Source organism: Pelophylax lessonae, assembly GCF_965119305.1.
Source record: "Pelophylax lessonae genome assembly, chromosome: 2".
Lineage (NCBI taxonomy): Eukaryota > Metazoa > Chordata > Amphibia > Anura > Ranidae > Pelophylax > Pelophylax lessonae.
Window position 1 is genome coordinate 292,211,943 of NC_138769.1, and position 19,084 is coordinate 292,231,026.

The window sequence follows — 19,084 nt, forward strand, 5'->3', positions numbered from 1 at the left end:
GAGGGCAGAAATGGGGGCATTAGCGATAGGGTGTTCAGAGCTCCTAAACCCAGGGTGGGTATGGGGAAAAATCAAGAGAGCAGCCTAAAAACATCAAATGAGGATATATGTAACCGATCAAAATTAAGAGGTTCGTATACCAATGCCAGAAGCCTGGCCAACAAGATGGGAGAGCTGGAGCTGCTGATGTTTGAGGAGGACTTAGATTTTGTGGGGATAACTGAGACTTGGTTTGACTGCTCCCATGACTGGATGGCGACCATTCAGGGGTATTCCCTTTAACGCAGGGATAGAGAAGGTAAAAAAGGGGGAGGGGAGGGGTATGTCTGTATATTAAGAACAGTATACAGGTAAATATGAGGGATGATATTAACCACCTAGGCGGTAATCCCGAGCGTGACTCGGGGTGGATTTTTCATTGCAGGATCGGTAACCCCGAGTCACGCTCAGGGTGGATGTGCAGAGAGCGCAGGGGTGTTCTCTTACCTTGTCCTGGCGATCCAGCGATGATCTCTCATTGCTGAGATCGCCAGCCGAGAGTCCCGCCGCTCCTCCGTCCTCCGTCGGTCTGATGACTTCCTAGTTCCGTTCCCTGCAGCAGCAATATATATATATATATATATATATATATATATATATATATATATGTATATATATATATGCACACACACACATATATATATATATAAAATTATATTATTGATTCAATTATAATTCATGCGTTATATATTATATATATATATATATATATATATATATATATATATATATATATATATATATATACACACACACATATATCTATATATAATATATAATGCATGAATTATAATCTAATCAATAATATAATTTTATTATATATATTATATATTAAATAATAAAATAATATTATTGATTCGATTATAATTCACGCGTTTGTGTTTCAAATTTATCATATCTGGGATGTCTACTAGACTCTTGTCTTGGTCAGGTTTAAGTCAGTAATTACTAAGAATTGTAGGCCTATAATACATAACGCCAAATTTCCATGAAAACAATTGTACCGCTTTTGGTATGTAATTCCTGACATAATCATACCGCCAGGGAGGTTAATAATGGAGCTATGGATGAGGCAGAATCCCTATGGGTAGAGATTCAAAGGGAAGGCACGGTGGGGAAGTTAATATTGGGCGTATGCGTAGGCCCCCCAACCAGAGGGAGGAGGGGGAGGCGGACCTCATTTCACAGATAGGATTGGCAGCAAGGATGTTAAATGTCATTATAATGGGGGACTTTAATTATCCAGATATAGACTGGGCAGAAGGAACCGCGCACTCAGGCAAGGCTAGGCAGTTCCTAAATGTTTTGCAGGACAATTTCATGGGTCAGATGGTGAATGCACTGACAAGAAACAATGCGGTACTTGACCTACTGATTACCAACAATACAGACCTGCTCATGGATATAGAAATACGGGACAACTTAGGAAACAGTGACCATAGGTCAATTCGTTTCAGTATTAATTACAGTAATAGGAAACACAAGGGTAATATAAGAACACATTGGCCCCATAAAAGATGACAAAGGAAATATGGCCACTGAGGACAGAGAAAAGGCGGAAGTGTTAAATAATTTCTTCTCTTCAGTCTTCACAAAGGAATCGGGGGGCTACACGAACCTTGCTTGTAAGGCCGAACTAAAAAATACACCTCAGGAAGTGCCGCCATGGCTAACAAAAGATAGACTTAGAGCTAAACTAGAGAAACTTAACATAAATAAATCCCCGGGACCGGATGGCTTGCACCCGAGGGTTCTTAATGAGCTCAGCCAGGTGATTGCCAGACCATTATTCTTGATCTTTAAGGATAGTTTACAGACGGGTATGGTGCCAGCTGATTGGAAAAAAGCCAACGTGGTACCAATATTTAAAAAGGGGCCGAGATGTATCCCGGGTAACTATAGGCCGGTCAGCCTAACATCAGTAGTCTGCAAAATTTTGGAGGGGATGTTAAGGGACCACATACAAGACTTTAGTAATGAAAACGGTATTATAAGTAGTAATCAGCATGGATTCATGAAAATCGTTCTTGCCAAACCAATCTATTAACTTTCTACGATGAAGTGAGCTGCCACCTAGATAAAGGTAAGCCTGTGGATGTGGTGTATCTGGACTTTGCAAAGGCCTTTGACACCGTTCCCCACAAACGCTTACTGTACAAACTAAGGAAGGTAGGTATGGACCATAAGGTGAGTACCTGGATAGAGAACTGGCTCCAGGGGAGAGTCCAGAGGGTGGTGATTAATGGGGAGTACTCGGATTGGGCGGGTGTGGAAAGTGGGGTCCCCCAGGGTTCTGTCCTGGGACCAATCTTGTTTAATTTATTCATAAATGATCTAGAGGAGGGGATATCGAGTACAATCTCAGTATTTGCAGATGATACTAAACTAGGCTTGCCAATATATTCTATGCAGGATGTGTAAACCTTGCAAGCGGACCTGAACAAAATAACGGGGTGGGCAACTACATGGCAGATGAGGTTTAATGTTGAAAAATGTAAAGTAATGCACCTGGGGGCCAGAAACCAGAAAGAAAGCTACTCACTAGGGGGGAAACCTCTGGGTGAGTCTAGGATGGAAAAGGACTTGGGGGTACTGGTAGACAACAGGCTTGGCAGTGGCATGCAATGCCAAGCCGCTGCAAGCAAAGCCAACAGAATACTGGGATGTATAAAAAAGGGGATTCACTCCAGAAATAAAGAGATTATTCTCCCACTCTACAAGACTCTGGTCCGGCCACATCTGGAGTATGCTGTCCAGTTCTGGGCCCCGGTCCTCAGGAAGGATGTGCTGGAACTGGAGAAAGTCCAGAGAAGGGCAACAAAAATAATTAGAGGAATGGAGGACATCAGCTATGAGGAAAGACTACAAGCACTGAACCTATTCTCTCTGGAGAAGAGACGATTGAGGGGGGATATGATATCAATGTACAAATACTGTACTGGCGACCCTAGCATAAGGAACAAACTATTCAGAGAAAGGAGATACAATAAGACACGTGGCCACTCACTAAAACTAGAGGAAAGGTGGTTTAACCTTAAAGTGCGTAAGGGGTTCTTCACTGTAAGAGCGGTAAGGATGTGGAATTCTCTTCCACAAGCAGTCGTATCAGCAGGGAGCATTGATAGTTTCAAAAGACTATTAGATGGACACCTTAGAGACCACAACATACAGGGGTAAACAATGTACGGTTAAAAGCAAACACACACTCATCATGGGTTGAACTGGATGGACTTGTGTCTTTTTTCAACCTCACTAACTATGTAACTATGTAACTATGTAATTAAGAGCACTAAGCATCAGCCCTTTGTTGCCTTGTTCCTCTGCTATTTGCATGAACCACTTATGAAAAGGTTTCCTGATACCAAGATGTAAAAAGGTTAAAGGGGAGGGAGCTCCAGCACACAGCCTGTGATTGATGTGATTGAGAGTCTCAGCCCTGTTCCTGTGCGCTGTGTGAAGGGGGTATGTCCCTCCAATCAGCTCTGAACTCCACTCATTGAGCTCTACAGGGGGTAATTTTAGCTACCCGCCTCTGCTTTCTGAAAGCTCTTACAGTGAAGAACCCCTTACGCACTTTAAGGTTAAACCGCCTTTCCTCAAGTTTTAGTGAGTGGCCACGTGTCTTATTGTATTCCCTTTCTCTGAATAGTTTGTTCCTTATGCTAGGGTCGCCAGTACAGTATTTGTACATTGATATCATATCCCCCCTCAATCGTCTCTTCTCCAGAGAGAATAGGTTCAGTGCTTGTAGTCTTTCCTCATAGCCGATGTCCTCCATTCCCCTAATTATTTTTGTTGCCCTCCTCTGGACTTTCTCCAGTTCCAGCACATCCTTCCTGCGGACCGGTGCCCAGAACTGGACAGCATACTCCAGATGTGGCCGGACCAGAGTCTTGTAGAGCGGGAGAATAATCTCTTTATTTCTGGAGTGAATCCCCCTTTTTATACATCCCAGTATTCTGTTGGCTTTGCTTGCGGCGGCTTGGCATTGCATGCCACTGCCAAGCCTGTTGTCTACCAGTACCCCCAAGTCCTTTTCCATCCTAGACTCACCCAGAGGTTCACCCCCTAGTGAATAGCTTGCTTTCTGGTTTCTGGCACCCAAGTGCATTACTTTACATATTTCTACATTAAACCTCATCTGCCATGTGGTTGCCCACCCCGTTATTTTGTTCAGGTCTGCTTGCAAGATTTCCACATCCTGCATAGAAGATATTGGCATGCCTAATTTAGTATCATCTGCAAATACTGAGATTGTACTAGATATCCCCTCCTCTAGATCATTTATGAATAAATTAAACAGGATTGGTCCCAGGACAGAACCCTGGGGGACCCCACTTTCCACACCCGCCCAATCCGAGTACTCCCCATTAATCACCACCCTCTGGACTCTCCCCTGGAGCCAGGTCTCTATCCAGGTACTCACCTTATGATCCATACCTACCTTCCTTAGTTTGTACAGTAAGCGTTTGTGAGGAACGGTGTCAAAGGCCTTTGCGAAGTCCAGATACACCACATCCACAGGCTTACCTTTATCTAGGTGGCAGCTCACTTCATCGTAGAAAGGTTAACAGATTGGTTTGGCACGAACGATTTTTCATGAATCCATGCTGATTTCTACTTATAATACCATTTTCATTACTAAAGTCTTGTATGTGGTCCCTTATCATCCCCTCCAAAATTTTGCAGACTACTGATGTTAGGCTGACCGGCCTATAGTTACCCGGGATATATCTCGGCCCCTTTTTAAATATTGGTACCACGTTGGCTTTTTTCCAATCAGCTGGCACCATACCCGTCTGTAAACTATCCTTAAAGATCAAGAATAATGGTCTGGCAATCACCTGGCTGAGCTCATTAAGAACCCTCGGGTGCAAGCCATCCGGTCCCGGGGATTTATTTATGTTAAGTTTCTCTAGTTTAGCTCTAAGTCTATCCTCTGTTAGCCATGGCGGCACTTCCTGAGGTGTATTATTTAGTTCGGCCTTACAAGCGGGTTTCGTGTAGCCCCCCGATTCCTTTGTGAAGACTGAAGAAAAGAAATTATTTAACACTTCCGCCTTTTCTCTGTCCTCGGTGGCCATTTTTCCTTTATCATCTTTTATGGGGCCAATGTGCTCTGGCCTGGCTTTCTTACTGTTTATATACTTAAAGAACTTCTTGGGGTTCTTTTTGCTCTCCTCCGCTATATGTCTCTCGTGTTCTATTTTAGCCGCCCTGATTTCATCTTTACATTTCTTATTACACTCTTTGTAGTGCTTAAATTGAGACAAGTACATGATATAGAAGGATATACTTTGCAATATGAGCCATGTCCATGTCAGAGGTTTACAACCACTTTAGCAAGAGTTTTAATTATGAAACTTATGTACTACAGGAAAGTAGCTTCCACCCTTCCACTGACATAGGTACACATAATGAAGATATGCCTCATGGCCAGCATTTTATTGGCCTGGCTGGCAAAAATGCTACTTGCTGCTAATGTAAAAAAAAAAAACAATGGCAGGATTTTTCCCAGAAAAATTGTCAGATTTAGATACAAACGAGCATACTTGTGGAAGTAGGCATTAGCTACACAGTCAAGAGACCGAACAGGGACTATATGGTAAAGGTAGGGGAGGGAGAAAATACCTTCAGGCATGGTAAATCACTAAGAATGTACCCAGTTGATTCTGTACTTTTTGTATAGGTGCCATTTCTGTAAAGGTGAAATCTGATTGGCTGCTCTTGGCAAAAAGTCCATCACAATTGTCAATTAAGATTCAAAATGTATAGCCTACCTGTTTATTTGTTTGTCTTTGTTTTTTACAGCTGTAGTAGTAATCGACCCTTTTATTTATTTTTTTGATACACTGAGCTAAAACTTCCTGCTTGTAACACTGGAGAAAGTTTTCTAAATATAGCAGACTTCTTGCTTTCTGTCACATACTGAAAGCCTGAAATGAACAAATATGGCTACTATGAAGTTTCTCATAGGCAGCAATCATGTTTATACCTTCTTTGAAAGTTTAAATTAAAGAGGGAGTAAACGCTTCATTTTTTTTTCTTTTTCTTTTCCCTGCAAAGTAAATGCATAATGTGCTAGCATGCATTGCATGCGCGCAGGGGCTGCCAGTCACGGCACAGGGCTCTGAAGAAACGGCACGGGCGGCCGTTTCTTCAGAGCGCATGCGCCGATGACGTCATCAGCTGCATGCAATGTAAATATCTTCTAAACGGTGCAACCTTTTACCTATAGGTTAAAGTCATTAAAGTGGGTTTACAACCACTTTAAATCGGTGATACAGGAAGCAGAGGTAGAACACACAAAGCTTACTGCTTTCCCCAGCAGTTTTATCCCTTATTACACACTGGGGCTGGTCATGTAATAATAGATGTTGGAGTCTTAGCACTCAGGAAGAAGATAGTGGCCAGAATACATTTGTCATTCACAGTCCTGGAATAGGTATAACATTTGCTGAAATGTTTTCCATGTATATACAACTTGAACTCCCCTTAAGACCCCTTTCACACTTATACAACCTGATACGACTTTGATAGGACTTCGACACGGCTTGAAGCAATGCCTGTGTAATTTTGAGGTCTATGGACCTTAAGTTGCATCAAAGTCGGAGTAAAGTAGTGCAGGGACTAGTTTGAAGTCGCTGCGACTTGAAGTCGCACAGGTTTGAATGGTACTCATTGGAAATCACTTTGCAGTCCCAAGGCGCAGGACAAGTCTCACAAATGTGAAAGGGGCCTTAAGCAATCTTCAAAAAGCTGATTTTCTTGTTGTGGGAAATGCCACATAAACTGACTCTGTTGCCAGATTTTGTGGCACTACTCTGCAGCCAAAGTTGGAACAACAGCATGCACTGAGCAATCAAACATCTGACACACCTGAAAGATGGCATGGTAGGGAGCTCCAGGCCAAAACACAACATAGACTCCAAAAATGATTGCACCTTCTTCATTAAAGGGATATTTGATACTTTCACCACCAGAACAAATATTGCCATTTTGAAATATATAGATTCTGCTGCTAATAACATTTTGGCCTCGTGCAAACTGAGTGTTTGCTTAGCTCCTCTGAAGGCCTTTTTTACTGGCAGGAGAAAAGCTGCTTTAAAAAAACCTGGTAAAAGCTGTGCATTGCACACAAGTCTGTTTAATGTGCTTGTGCATATGCATGTTAATGCATTCTATTAGCCAGAATATTATTTATTGTGGCCATTAAAATGCATTAATTCACAAAAGTGCTTTCGTTTCTGTGCATCTATGGGCGTTCCATGTTTTTTCTGGCCAAAAGCCCTGAATGTGCTGGTGGTGATTTTTTTTTTTGCCTGTAAAAGGTATTTTTTCATGCATCTAATGTATACAATTCTTTCAATATTAGATTTAAGAAGTTAAATGTTCGTTTGCATAATCTTTAAGCAAAAGTAGAACTGTTGCCCACAACTTTTTGATACATTTTTCTTTTTCTTTTTTTTGTATACATGAGCCTTGCAACTGGCAAAAATCATGCATTTAGTAAAATGGGCTCATAAATCTGTTGGGTGTCTTGTCTAACAGTGCTTTCACCTAAATACATTTTTGAAACTTGCCAGGATAGAAATTGTAGAAGTTCCTTCTATCAGAAGGTCAGAAGTCACCTGACGTATGCTATTTCTTGGCTCAAAAACTTTCAGTCCTCACACATAGTTTTTCATCATCTAAATGTACTTATCAACTTGAAAAAAGTCCATCTTGTTCCACCAATAGAAAAAATAAATACATATGCACAATACTTAACCCTCAGTTGATCCAGAGGAAGGCAAAAAAAAAAAAAAAACCCTATGAAGCACTATCTAATTTGCTCTTGCGAGGGGAAAGATTTCTTTTTGATCCCTCTGAAGGCAAACAGATATTCCCTAGATCACTCTCTGGTGTTATTACTTATAAATGTTAATATCCAGTTGTATTTTGTGAATTTAAGAATGCATCCAGCTCTTTATTTAAAACCATCTACTGAGCAGGCCAGAATTAGTTCTTGAGGGAGTCTATTCTACATTTCCACAGCATAGGACACACAATCATTTTATTTATTTTTTTGTTCATGCCAGCGGAAATGAATGGACATAAAAAAAAAAAAAACTGAAGAGCTTCGGAGGAGATCCTGTACTAACAATCTGAGTTATTGTGTTCTGATAGGGGGACACCCCCAGAACACACTGGCCAAAATGCCGATTGGCAGACCTTTTCTGGTCATGCCCCTTTGATAGAAGTCGGATGTTCAGCTGGCTTCTTTTGGACCGGCTACCATACATACGGGCTGAATTTTGAAAGACTGATCCTGCCCGCTATTCGGCTTGTGTGTATGGGGCTTTCCATATCTGGAGATTAAGGGGTTGATTTACTAAAGGCAAATAGCCAGTGCACTTTGAAAAATGCAGTTCTCCTCTGCAAGTGCAGTTGCTTCAGAGTCAAGAGCTTAGTAAATGAGGTAAGGCTTCACTTTGCAAAGAATACCTAATCACGTGCAATGAAAATAAAAAACAAAAAGTATTTTTGCTGGCACATGATTGGATGATGGAAGTCAGTAGAGGGTCTGCTCTTTTTTAAGCTCTGAAGCAGAGTGCACAGTCTATTTGGCTTTAGTAAATCAATCACACTAGCCCCCTAAATCGTGCAACTTTGATACAACTTTGATGTGACTTTTTTGAAAAAAAAATAAAATAAAAGTCAGCAGCTACAAATACTGTTGCTGCTAACTTTTATTATAAGGACACTTACCTGTCAAGGCACCCCAAGCTGATTCGTCAATCGATATTGGGTGTAGGCACCAGCAGCCGGTTTCTTACTGCATGGTTCCGCCATCTTCTGGGACACACACAGGTCCCTGAAGGCAACAGGAGGGGAGCGGAGGGAGGGGGGGGGGGGCTTTCATGATGCAGATCGCTGTGCGGCGACCTTAACAGGAAGTGGGAACAGGTACCTGTCTAAACCCTCTCCCCTCCAAAAAAGGGGCAAATGTAGCAGTGGAGGGTGCAAACAAGTGGCGCTTCCCCTTTTGGGTGGAGCTCTGCTTTTAATAATTCTACCATTATTATAACTGAACTTTATATTGGTGAGCATTTTCTGGCATATTTTGTGGTAATCACTTTTTAAATTTTTTTTTAGATTCACTTTTCCTATGCGTTCATTTTCATAATATTGTTGGTACTGTAGAGATTGTATGTATTGGTTGTTTAACATTCCTGGTACAGTACTTTAGATCAGGTGACTTTCTGATTAAGGCCCCTTTTACACTTGTATGACCTCAAAGTTGTGCAACTTTGACACGACTTGAAGTATTGCCTGTATAATCTTGAGCTCCATGGACCTCAAGTCACATTAAAGTCAGACCAAAGCTTTGCAGGGACTACTTTGAAGTCACTGCAACTTGAAGTCACGCCGATAAAAATGGTACTCATTGGAAAAAATAGGGTACGACTTTTTATGCGACTTTGCAGTCCGAAGTCGCAGGACAAGTTCACAAGTGTGAAAGGAGCTTAGTAATGCCCTGTCTTATGCTATGGAGTAGGAGTTTTTATGTTTCAGTTCAATCTTATTTTATTGAGGAGTAAGCATTACAGTTTTACATGAGCAAAAATATTACAGGTAGAAGGTATTAATCACCGAATTACATAAGTAAAATTTGATCTCTCAAGTGTCAAAACAAATTCAGAGACCAGAGCAAAAGTTAGTAGAAGTGTAGGACATAAAGAAAAAACATGACAATTGTAGAAAAACGTATTACCAACTTCAAAGTCATCGGTGAGGTATATGAACAAAAAGCATTAAGACAACTTGACATATACTAAGAAAGCATTACTCTACAGAAGAGTACACTGTAGCGATTGTATTTCGACTAATAAATGAGCAGGCATAGTTACAAAATGGTTGCTCATACATTTTCAAAAGGTGTCAATATGCAAAGGAGGGAAATAATGGAAATATAAAGGGGATAGAAGAATTGGGGACATAAAACACTCCATCCGGGCTATGATGTGTTGGTATCCAAATTACTTTCTGTCCAAGAGAGAAACTCTGAGGAGTAGCAGAACATGGACCATGAGGAGCAGGTGAGAGAATATTGCTCCTTTTTACCAGTTTCCTGTGCCAACAGACATTCCAGGTCCTTTAAACAATCCACTTCAATAGCCCAATCCCCCAGAGATGGTATGGATTCCAATGCCGGGGAATCACTACCCTGGCTGCAGCCAAGAAGTGTCATAGTACATGTTTCTTTATGTATTTGAAAGTTCCAAGAAGCATAGACATGGGAGCCAACTTAGGTGAGGGTTGGTTAGAGGTTGCCATCAGCTTGCAGTATAGTTTAAAGATCTGGTGCCAAAATGTCTTTATAGGAGCCCATACACCGCCAATAGATATCTGGTAATGAGGGGTTGAGATTGCGTATAGTCGAAGGGCATCTCTACCATTTAGTCACCAGCTTAAACCCTTTTTCCTGATTCTTAGTTGCCAGGGAGAGCTTATTTGTCAAAATAAAGCATTTTTGCGATCCGCAAGGGATATTGAGTGACTTAATTCTAATTCCCAGGACCGCGTGTATGACTGAAGGTCAGGGGAAGAAGCACTAAGCAATAAGGAATACAGTTGAGAGACCACATATTGCGGTGGGCTTGCGTTCGCAGGTATCTGGATTCCAATGTATCGGATGGAGGAGGAATCAGTTTTTGAAGAAAAAGTTGTCAAAATTTGTTGTAGAGCTGTCTCAGGTAATGAGATGTTGAGGACTTCTGACTTACTGTAATTCACTTTGAAATGACTGACTACCCTGAATTTCTGGAACTCTTGCAATAGTGAAGTCAGGGATAGGTGCGGTTGTGTCATGAACAAGAGCAGGTCGTCGGCACATAAGGCTAGTTTAGTATAGATAGGTCCGACTGTTATACCTTGGATAAAAGGATTATTACCCAAGGCATTAGCCACGTTTTTCATGTTAAGGACATAAAGAAGGGAAGACAAGGGGAAACCTTGTCTCTTCCCATTTTAGATAGAGAATTCCGGGGATAAGGAGCGATTTATGCGGATCCTAGCAGACAGAGAGGAATAAAGGAACATTATCTTCAATATCATATTAGCGCCCAGTCCTATCTGCTCTTAAGTATAAACAAAGGAATCACTCAGTGATCTCTGCCAGCAGAACCAGCCAGCAGTACCCACCAGCAGTACGAGCCAGCAGTACCCACCGCAGTACCAGCCAGCAGTAGTACCTGTTTGGAATGCTGATAGGGTCTTGCTCAAGAAAGAGGAAGAGGGCAGCAAGTTGATCAGGATCTGCCAAGACAAACTTATTGTTACCTCGGGTAACTTTGACCCTGAAGGTGGTGGCCCCAGGTATAGGTAGCATCGACTTGACGAATAAGACCGAGCAGGGGCCGGACCGCTCGCCTCATGTATAAGGTGTTGCATGAGAGGTCTGGGTATAGGTGGATTGAAGATCCATCAAACTCCATTGGGCCCAAGCGCCAGACCTTACGCATGATCTCTTCCTTCAGTGTGTAGTAGTGAACCTGGCAGAGGATATCTCGAGGGCAGTCGCTTCGGTCTCCACCTATGCCCCCAACTCTATGCACTTTGTCCAGTTTAATAGGGGATGTAGCCTCCCTGCTCAGGACCTGATTGAAAATAGAAATGACAGTGGGTCTTAGATCAGTACCTGAGGTTGCTTCCTGGATACCCTGCAGCCTTATGTTGTTTCTGAGGCTCCTGTTCTCACTGTCTTCAATGCAGAGCTGATACCACAAACGTTGAAGATAGGACATAGATGTAGATTCAAGTGCCAGTATACGACCTGCATGGTCTACCCGAGTGATAGCCAGAGCTGGAGGGAGGATTCCATTTTTGGATGCCCAGGTCTCAAAATGCTTGAAAAGCAAAAAGGAGGGCCCTGGTTGCTTATCCCCCTGAAGCTGATGACAACAGCGCACTGGGCCTTCCCCTGAGTGTGTGACTGAGGATGGTGCTGATATGGTTGTAGAAGCTTCAGGATCCATTTGAGGAGCTGGGAGCTCATCTACAGCGTCTTCACATGCAGGGGTGACCGCCAGGGTAGGTGGAGGAGGCCGGACTTTACCCGGGTCTGGCTGGTAGCCATCTTGTCTTGGGCCATGCGGAATTCCAGCGGGGCTGTGCGAAGCAGGTAGCACTGATAGCGCCCTGCTGTGGCTCTGCAGAATTAGCAGGGTGTGAGCTTGAAGCCGACATCAGTATTGCGGGTGTGTGCAGTCGAGAAAACAGCCTGTTAGCTTTGGGAGAGTAAAGCTCAGCAATGCATGTCTTCAGACTTCCATCATCGGCCACACCCCAGAGTTGTTTGGTTTTTAACTTTTTTTAATATGGGGGTATGCATTTTTGTATTGTAGTTAGAAATCCAGAAAGTGTTTAAAATGTTTATTTTTTACACATGCTGATTTTATATATAAGGGTGGTACAGCTTTTATGTAGAAGAGTTACTTTAGAGCGGTGGTGTTCCTGTTTAAGGACATTGCAACCAACCCTGATATTTCTGTTTTGTGTATAAAGGGATTGTTACATTTCTTTATAATGCACAGAGAAGATGCACAGATGTACCAACTTGCAGCAATGTTACTACTGTAGCAGAACAGACATTTCACATGCCAATGTCTTGGTGTTAGAGCGCCTGCAAGATATCAAATGCTAATAGGTATTTTCCTTTAGGGCTGGCAAAGCCTTTTAGCCATAATAGTAAGTACCAGCATGGGAGACGTTCTGATAAACTTTACTCCCTTGGTCTGTGTGATTGTGCTCTTCGTTGGCTCTCATCCTATCTTTTCCACCACACCGTCAGTGTCACTTACAATTCTACTTCCTCCTCTCCTCTTCCTTTCTCCGTTGAGTTTCCCAAGGTTCTGTTCTTGGATTTCTCCTATTCTCGATCTACACCTCCTCTCTGGGTCAGCTGATAGCCTCCCATGGTTTTCAATATCATTTCTACACTTATGACACCCAAGTCTACCTATCTACACCTAAGCTCACAACATCAGTCTACTCACATATCACTAATTTACTAACAGTCGGACATATCAGACTGGATGTCACACCACTTCCTCAAACTCAGCCTTTCCAAAGTTCATAAAATTTCCTCCCCAACGTGCCCCTTCCTCTGACATCTCTGTCAAGATCAATGGCACAACCATCAACCCATCCCCAGAGTGCTAGTTGTAGTCCTGTACTCTGAACTCTCCTTTCGGCCCCATATCCAATCACTTTCCGAAACTTGCCTCCTCAAACTCCACAACATCAAACCCCACAACATCTCCAAAAGACACCCCTTCCTAACCAATGACACCACAAAAGCTCACAACATTAGTTTACTCACATATCACTAATTTACTAACAGACAGACATATCAGACTGGATGTCACACCACTTCCTCAAACTCAGCCTGTCCAAAGTTCATAATATTTCCTCCCCAACGTGCCCCTTCCTCTGACTTCTCTGTCAAGATCAATGGCATAACCATCAACCCATCCCCAGAGTGCTAGTTGTAGTCCTGTACTCTGAACTCTCCTTTCGGCCCCACATCCAATCACTTTCCGAACCTTGCCTCCTCAAACTCCACAACATCTCCAAAAGATACCCCTTCCTAACCAATGACACCACAAAGCTCCTAATCCACTACCTGGTTATTTCTCACCTCAGCTACTGCAACTTTCTCTTCATTGGCTTACCTTTACATAGGCTATACCCCCTTCAGTCCATCATGAATTCTACTTCCAGGCTCCTCAATCTTACCAGCCACTCAGTGTCTGCCACCTTTCTCTGCCAATTCCTCCATTGGCTTCCACTCACCCCACAAATTAAATTCCAAATACTAACAATAACTTACAAAGCCATCCACAACTTGGCCCCCAGCTACATCACTAACCTAGTCTCGAATTACCAACAAAATCGTTTCCTTCATCCCTCCCAAGACCTCCTACTCTCCTAGTTCCTTTGTCACCTCCTCTCATGCTTATCTCCAGAACTTCTCCCGAGCTTCCCCTATCTTATGGAATTCCCTACTCAAATCTGTCTGACTATCTCCTACTCTGTACACTTTCAGGCGATCTCTAAAAACTTTTCTCTTCAAGGAAGCCCATCCTGCCTCCACCTAACAACTGTCCTTTTATTATTTCCATTAGCTCATCCCCCACAGGTATTACCTTATGTATCACTTTACCCTCCCTTTTAGGGATCCTTCTTGATCCCCCGAGATCTTCCTATAAATATTAGTACCCAGTTATGTTATGTACACCTAGGAAAGAACTCAGAATTCCTCTTGCATTAAATTGTATTGTAACTGTACTGTCTGCCCTCACCTTGTAAAGTGCTGGGCAAACTGTTGGCGCTATATAAATCCTGTATAATAAAAACCCACTATCTCTCATGTCTTGCTCAGGTTTTAAAAATACGTCATGATGGTGGAATCTGCATCTGAATCAATTCGATCTACTCCAACCAGTCAGAATGGAGTAAGCAGTCTTCCCAACCAGTCTGAAGGAGGTGGAGCACGAGAGGCCAATGCAAGTGGAGAAACGAATGGAGAGTTAAGTACAGCGGAGCTTCTACACTTCCAGCAACAACAGGTAAAGAAAAAGACACATAAAGGCTAGGTTCACACTGATGCAGTGTGATTTCAAGGAGCACGTCCACTGCGAGTTAACGCCGTTCTGCTGTGATTCCAATGCGTTTTGCATGCAATTTTGATACAGTTGCAACTTGGATTCATGCGACTTACATTCAAGTCAGTTGCACTGCTCTAAAGACGCACAGAACCTTGCTTATATGTGAACAGCCTCCATAGAAATTATTGTTTTTCACTTGTCGTGCATTTCCATGCATTCTGACATGCATCCAAATTCACACCAGTGTGAACCAGGGCTAAGACTAGCATAATATTGTAAACATGTTAAATACATTTGGGTTATTTTAACCATAATGTTCAAAACAAAGTAATCCACATCAGCCAGACTGAAGTCATAATTCATTGATTTTTCTCCAGTAATCTGAAAACTGGTTGCTAAGGATTATCACATTTTGCCCCCTAATCCTTATCTTTTCACTGCAAACTTATCTTTGTGAGTCAGACTTATGTAAGAAAATTCAAGCAAATTCCTGCCTTTTTGACTTTGCTGTGTACCTAATTAATCATGTTTCTGTTATAATTCACTCCATATGTGTTAAATGTTACAGGTTGTACAATTTTCTAGCATTTTTGTAATGCATTGTGGGTGATTCCGCCCAACCATTTGCATGAACTTCACGAATCAAGGCAGCATTATTGTATTACTGTTTACAGACAAGTTGCACCTCTTCAGCATGCAACCATAGCAAAGCAGAAAAACATATTGTGCATAACATATAAAGTAAGGCATGTAAATATTTACACTGGAATACGTAAGCTATACAACAGTTACTGTTTTAATGCAAAGCTTGATGGCTGTATACACATAGCATACCTATAAAGTAGGGTTTAATATTTTTATAATTGTATTTGAATGGAAAAAGATAAATCTACAGAAGTTTCAACCTATTACAAAATCCAGCTGGTTTGGTCCAAACCCCCTGGGTAGCAATGACCATTTTGGCTTTTCCCTTCTTATTCCACAATTTAATTAGAAAGATCCCCTGGATATTATATAATTAAAAATTATAACTTTGACTACCTTTAGCTTTAGGAAAATCCAAACAGTGTTCAACTTCTTCTTAAGTTTATCTATAGGCAAAACTTTTTTTTTTAAGTTTAGGGTAGAGAGGGCGGGGATTAGACCTCCTGTTGGGATATTACCTTCAGGTTTTCTTGGAGGGATTCCTTCACTTCCTGTCTGGTAAAAAGATTGTCTTTTTAGTCATCTTTTTCCATACTAAATAAAACCAGTTTTCTAACCTAAGTTTTCTAAACTTTCCACTCCTTCTGTTCATTTAGATTATCACCTTTTTATTAATTTCAAATTTGGGCCTTTGGCCTTTGCGCATTCCCCGGCTAATACATAAAACATAGAACTACTAGTAACACCTCCTATTATAGAACCCCAAAAAAGGGGGGGGGGGGGGAACAACACAACACACCTTCCATACACCTTGCTCTGACATTCTCTTATAAAATCACTTCAAGGGTTGATGAATTATAAGGAGATTCCTGTTCCCTTTTAACCATCAGGATAATGTGTCGGAAGAATATTTCCTCGTGTTTAGAATCCTACCTGAACAAATGTAATGTGAGTCCCTGCAGAGGAATACAGTAAATCCCCGTTATATCGCGGTTCAGTCCCGGTATATTGCGTTTTTTTCTGTAATGTTATTTTACTAATTAAATCATTGTTAATTAAATATTTTTGTGTTTTCCATAGCTCTTGCTCTGTCTCTCAGTATCTTTTATGGGTTTAAATGAGCTTCTATTGTTTTAAAAGTGTGTATAAAGACCTTAAGGCTCCGTTCACATGTCAGCGTATGGATCGCGGGCAGAACCGCCGCGGTTCCGCCCGGGATCCGGAGATTATTGCAAATCGCGGGACGCCTGTGCGTTGCCCGTTGATTTGCAATAGCCCCCCAAACGCTGAGCGATGTTGCCACGATTTCCGCCTGCCGAATCGCGGTAACATCGCGCAAAAAAATCGCGGGACGCATTACGCCCAAAAAAGTACAAGAGCTTCTTTGGAGCGTATTACGTCCCGCAATTTTTTTTGCGCAATGTTACCGCGATTCGGCAGGCGGAAATCGCGGCAACATCGCACAGTGTTTGGGGGGCTATTGCAAATCAACGGGCAATGCACAGGCGTCCCGTGATTTGCAATAATCTCCGGATTGCGGGCGGAACCGCAGCGGTTCTGCCCGCGATCCATATGCTAACATGTGAACGGAGCCTAAAATGCTTTTAAAAGTACAGTGAAAGTCACAGAACGTAACCCCCGCAATGGAGGGGGGTTTACTGTACATTTGTTAATATCATAAACTAAACCTTATCAGGGGGAATGAATTCAGTCCTTGGACTCCTGATCATCTTTTGTACGCTCCGAATCTGTCCACAAGTGCCAGACCTTCTCAAATTTCCTAGGGCAACTTCAGGACAAATAAGTAGCTTTGTATAGGAGTACAACCTTATTGATTAAAGGCCTCCAGAAGGGCAGATTAGGGGCTGTTTCTAAATTTCCCTTGAGCACTATCGCCTTCCTGGCATAAAATAATAAGAGACCCAGGATAGTATGCATCACCCTACTAACGGCCAGAGAGTCAACTAACCCCAGGAGGCAAACACCAACTTTTACAGAGACCTGTATAGTAGTTAGGGTAGATATAAACTGGGTCACTTCCTTCCTGCCAGTAGCAACTCATTTTAGGGCACTCCCAAAAGATGTGGGTAAATCCCGCAGGGTCACTAGATCATCTCCAACAGCAAGAAGAGGAATTAGAGTATATACTAAAACTTTAATCCATTTTTAAGATCTGGCACTGCAAATAATTCATATAGGATCAACGGTATACTGGCATTACATTTTTATATCTCTCAGATATATGCTGAGATTTATTTGTTTTTTTACCAGGCCATTTTTCCAGTTTCAGCATTGTCATAGTTTGACTAACAGTTACTCAGGCATGCAACACTGGAGCAAATGCCTTTTTTCTTATGACAGATAGAGCTTCCTTTTTGGGGTATATAATAACCATTGTTTTTTTATTTTTTATTATCAAGCAATTTAAAAACAACTGTTACCAAAGTAGGAATGAGGAAGCCATGAAATTATATTTATATATTAAACCGCAGACATTTTGAAATTATAAATTACTTTGACTATGGGACAGAAATTGTTCAGAACTTGAAATAAACATGGTAATATTCATAATTTATGTTTCTACATTGGGTTAAAGAATAACATTTCAGAGTTGCTTCTATCCTTCAGGCATTGCAGGTGGCAAGGCAGCTTTTGTTACAGCAGGCAACAGGACTAAGTACTCCATGCAGTGCAGAAAGCAAGCAGCCTTCAGTTCAGGTGGGAACCACTGGACAACTTAATAAAAGGATAGTGATAAAGTCCTATAAAGTCAAACAAATCATATATTTCCATTTTTCTACCAGGTCCCAGTTTCAGTGGCTATGATGTCTCCACAGATGTTAACCCAGCAACAGATGCAACAGATTTTGTCCCCTGCACAAATTCAGGCAGTTCTGCAGCAGCAGCAGGCACTTATGTTGCAGCAGGTGAGATTCTTTCTGTAGCTATTACTTACAAGGCAAACTAAAGAGGTCTGTGGAAGCCATTTTCTACACTGTTATGCTATATTTTAATAATAGTGATCCACATGAAATATAACATATGTCATGACCAGTAACTTTTAAAAAGCACTGAGAGTGGCTTAATTTTATATGTATTAAAATACCTTAGACTTTTGAACATTTTGTAGTGTTAATTTATGTTTTGGAATTTTATGTCACTGAAATGCTTGAAGTTATCTATAAATAGAACTAAAAAAATAATTGATATAATGCATAAATAATATTTACCTAGTTTTCTGTGAAAGACCCTAAATAAATCCTGGCACAACTAAATAACTTTAAAACTCACATATTTATTTCAATGTAGTCTAGCCATGTGCACTTAAAGCGGTAAAAAACCCAAAACCAAAAATGTAGTATATGCAGCTTAGCAATCCTTAGATGTAAAGGCATGATTTGTTTTCATTTTTAGGCTTTTCCCCTCTGTTTTCACGTGTGAAAGTTAGAGTGCCTATACTCTGAATGGAGGAGCAACATTGACACCTTTAGATAGTAGCATTGTCAGTTTGGGGGTAGTGTTATACTAGCAGATTTAGATAGACTTGACTTATGCCTGGTACACACAATGAAATTATCAGACGCATGATCGTCCGATTTTATTTTTATTTTTTTTTGCATGCTAATTTTATTTTGAAAATAGTTTACTAAAGTTACTAAAATTCTCGTACGACAGAATAAAAATTTGAAAGTGATGTAATGTGTTGTAGTGTATTTGTATTGTATTTTCGAATGGCAACTGTACTG

At 41.4% G+C, this 19,084-nt stretch overlaps 1 protein-coding gene across 1 annotated transcript in view; it reads left to right on the forward strand.

Moving 5' to 3' along the window:
• FOXP4 (forkhead box P4) overlaps positions 1-19,084 on the forward strand; it is a 138,025-nt gene that overhangs the window by 50,637 nt on the left and 68,304 nt on the right. Inside the window, exons 2-4 of the mRNA XM_082247614.1 lie at positions 14,468-14,654; positions 17,967-18,056; positions 18,143-18,265. Coding sequence (XP_082103740.1) covers positions 14,484-14,654; positions 17,967-18,056; positions 18,143-18,265 — 384 coding nt within the window. The 5' untranslated portion in view covers positions 14,468-14,483. The remainder of the gene's footprint in view (positions 1-14,467; positions 14,655-17,966; positions 18,057-18,142; positions 18,266-19,084) is intronic.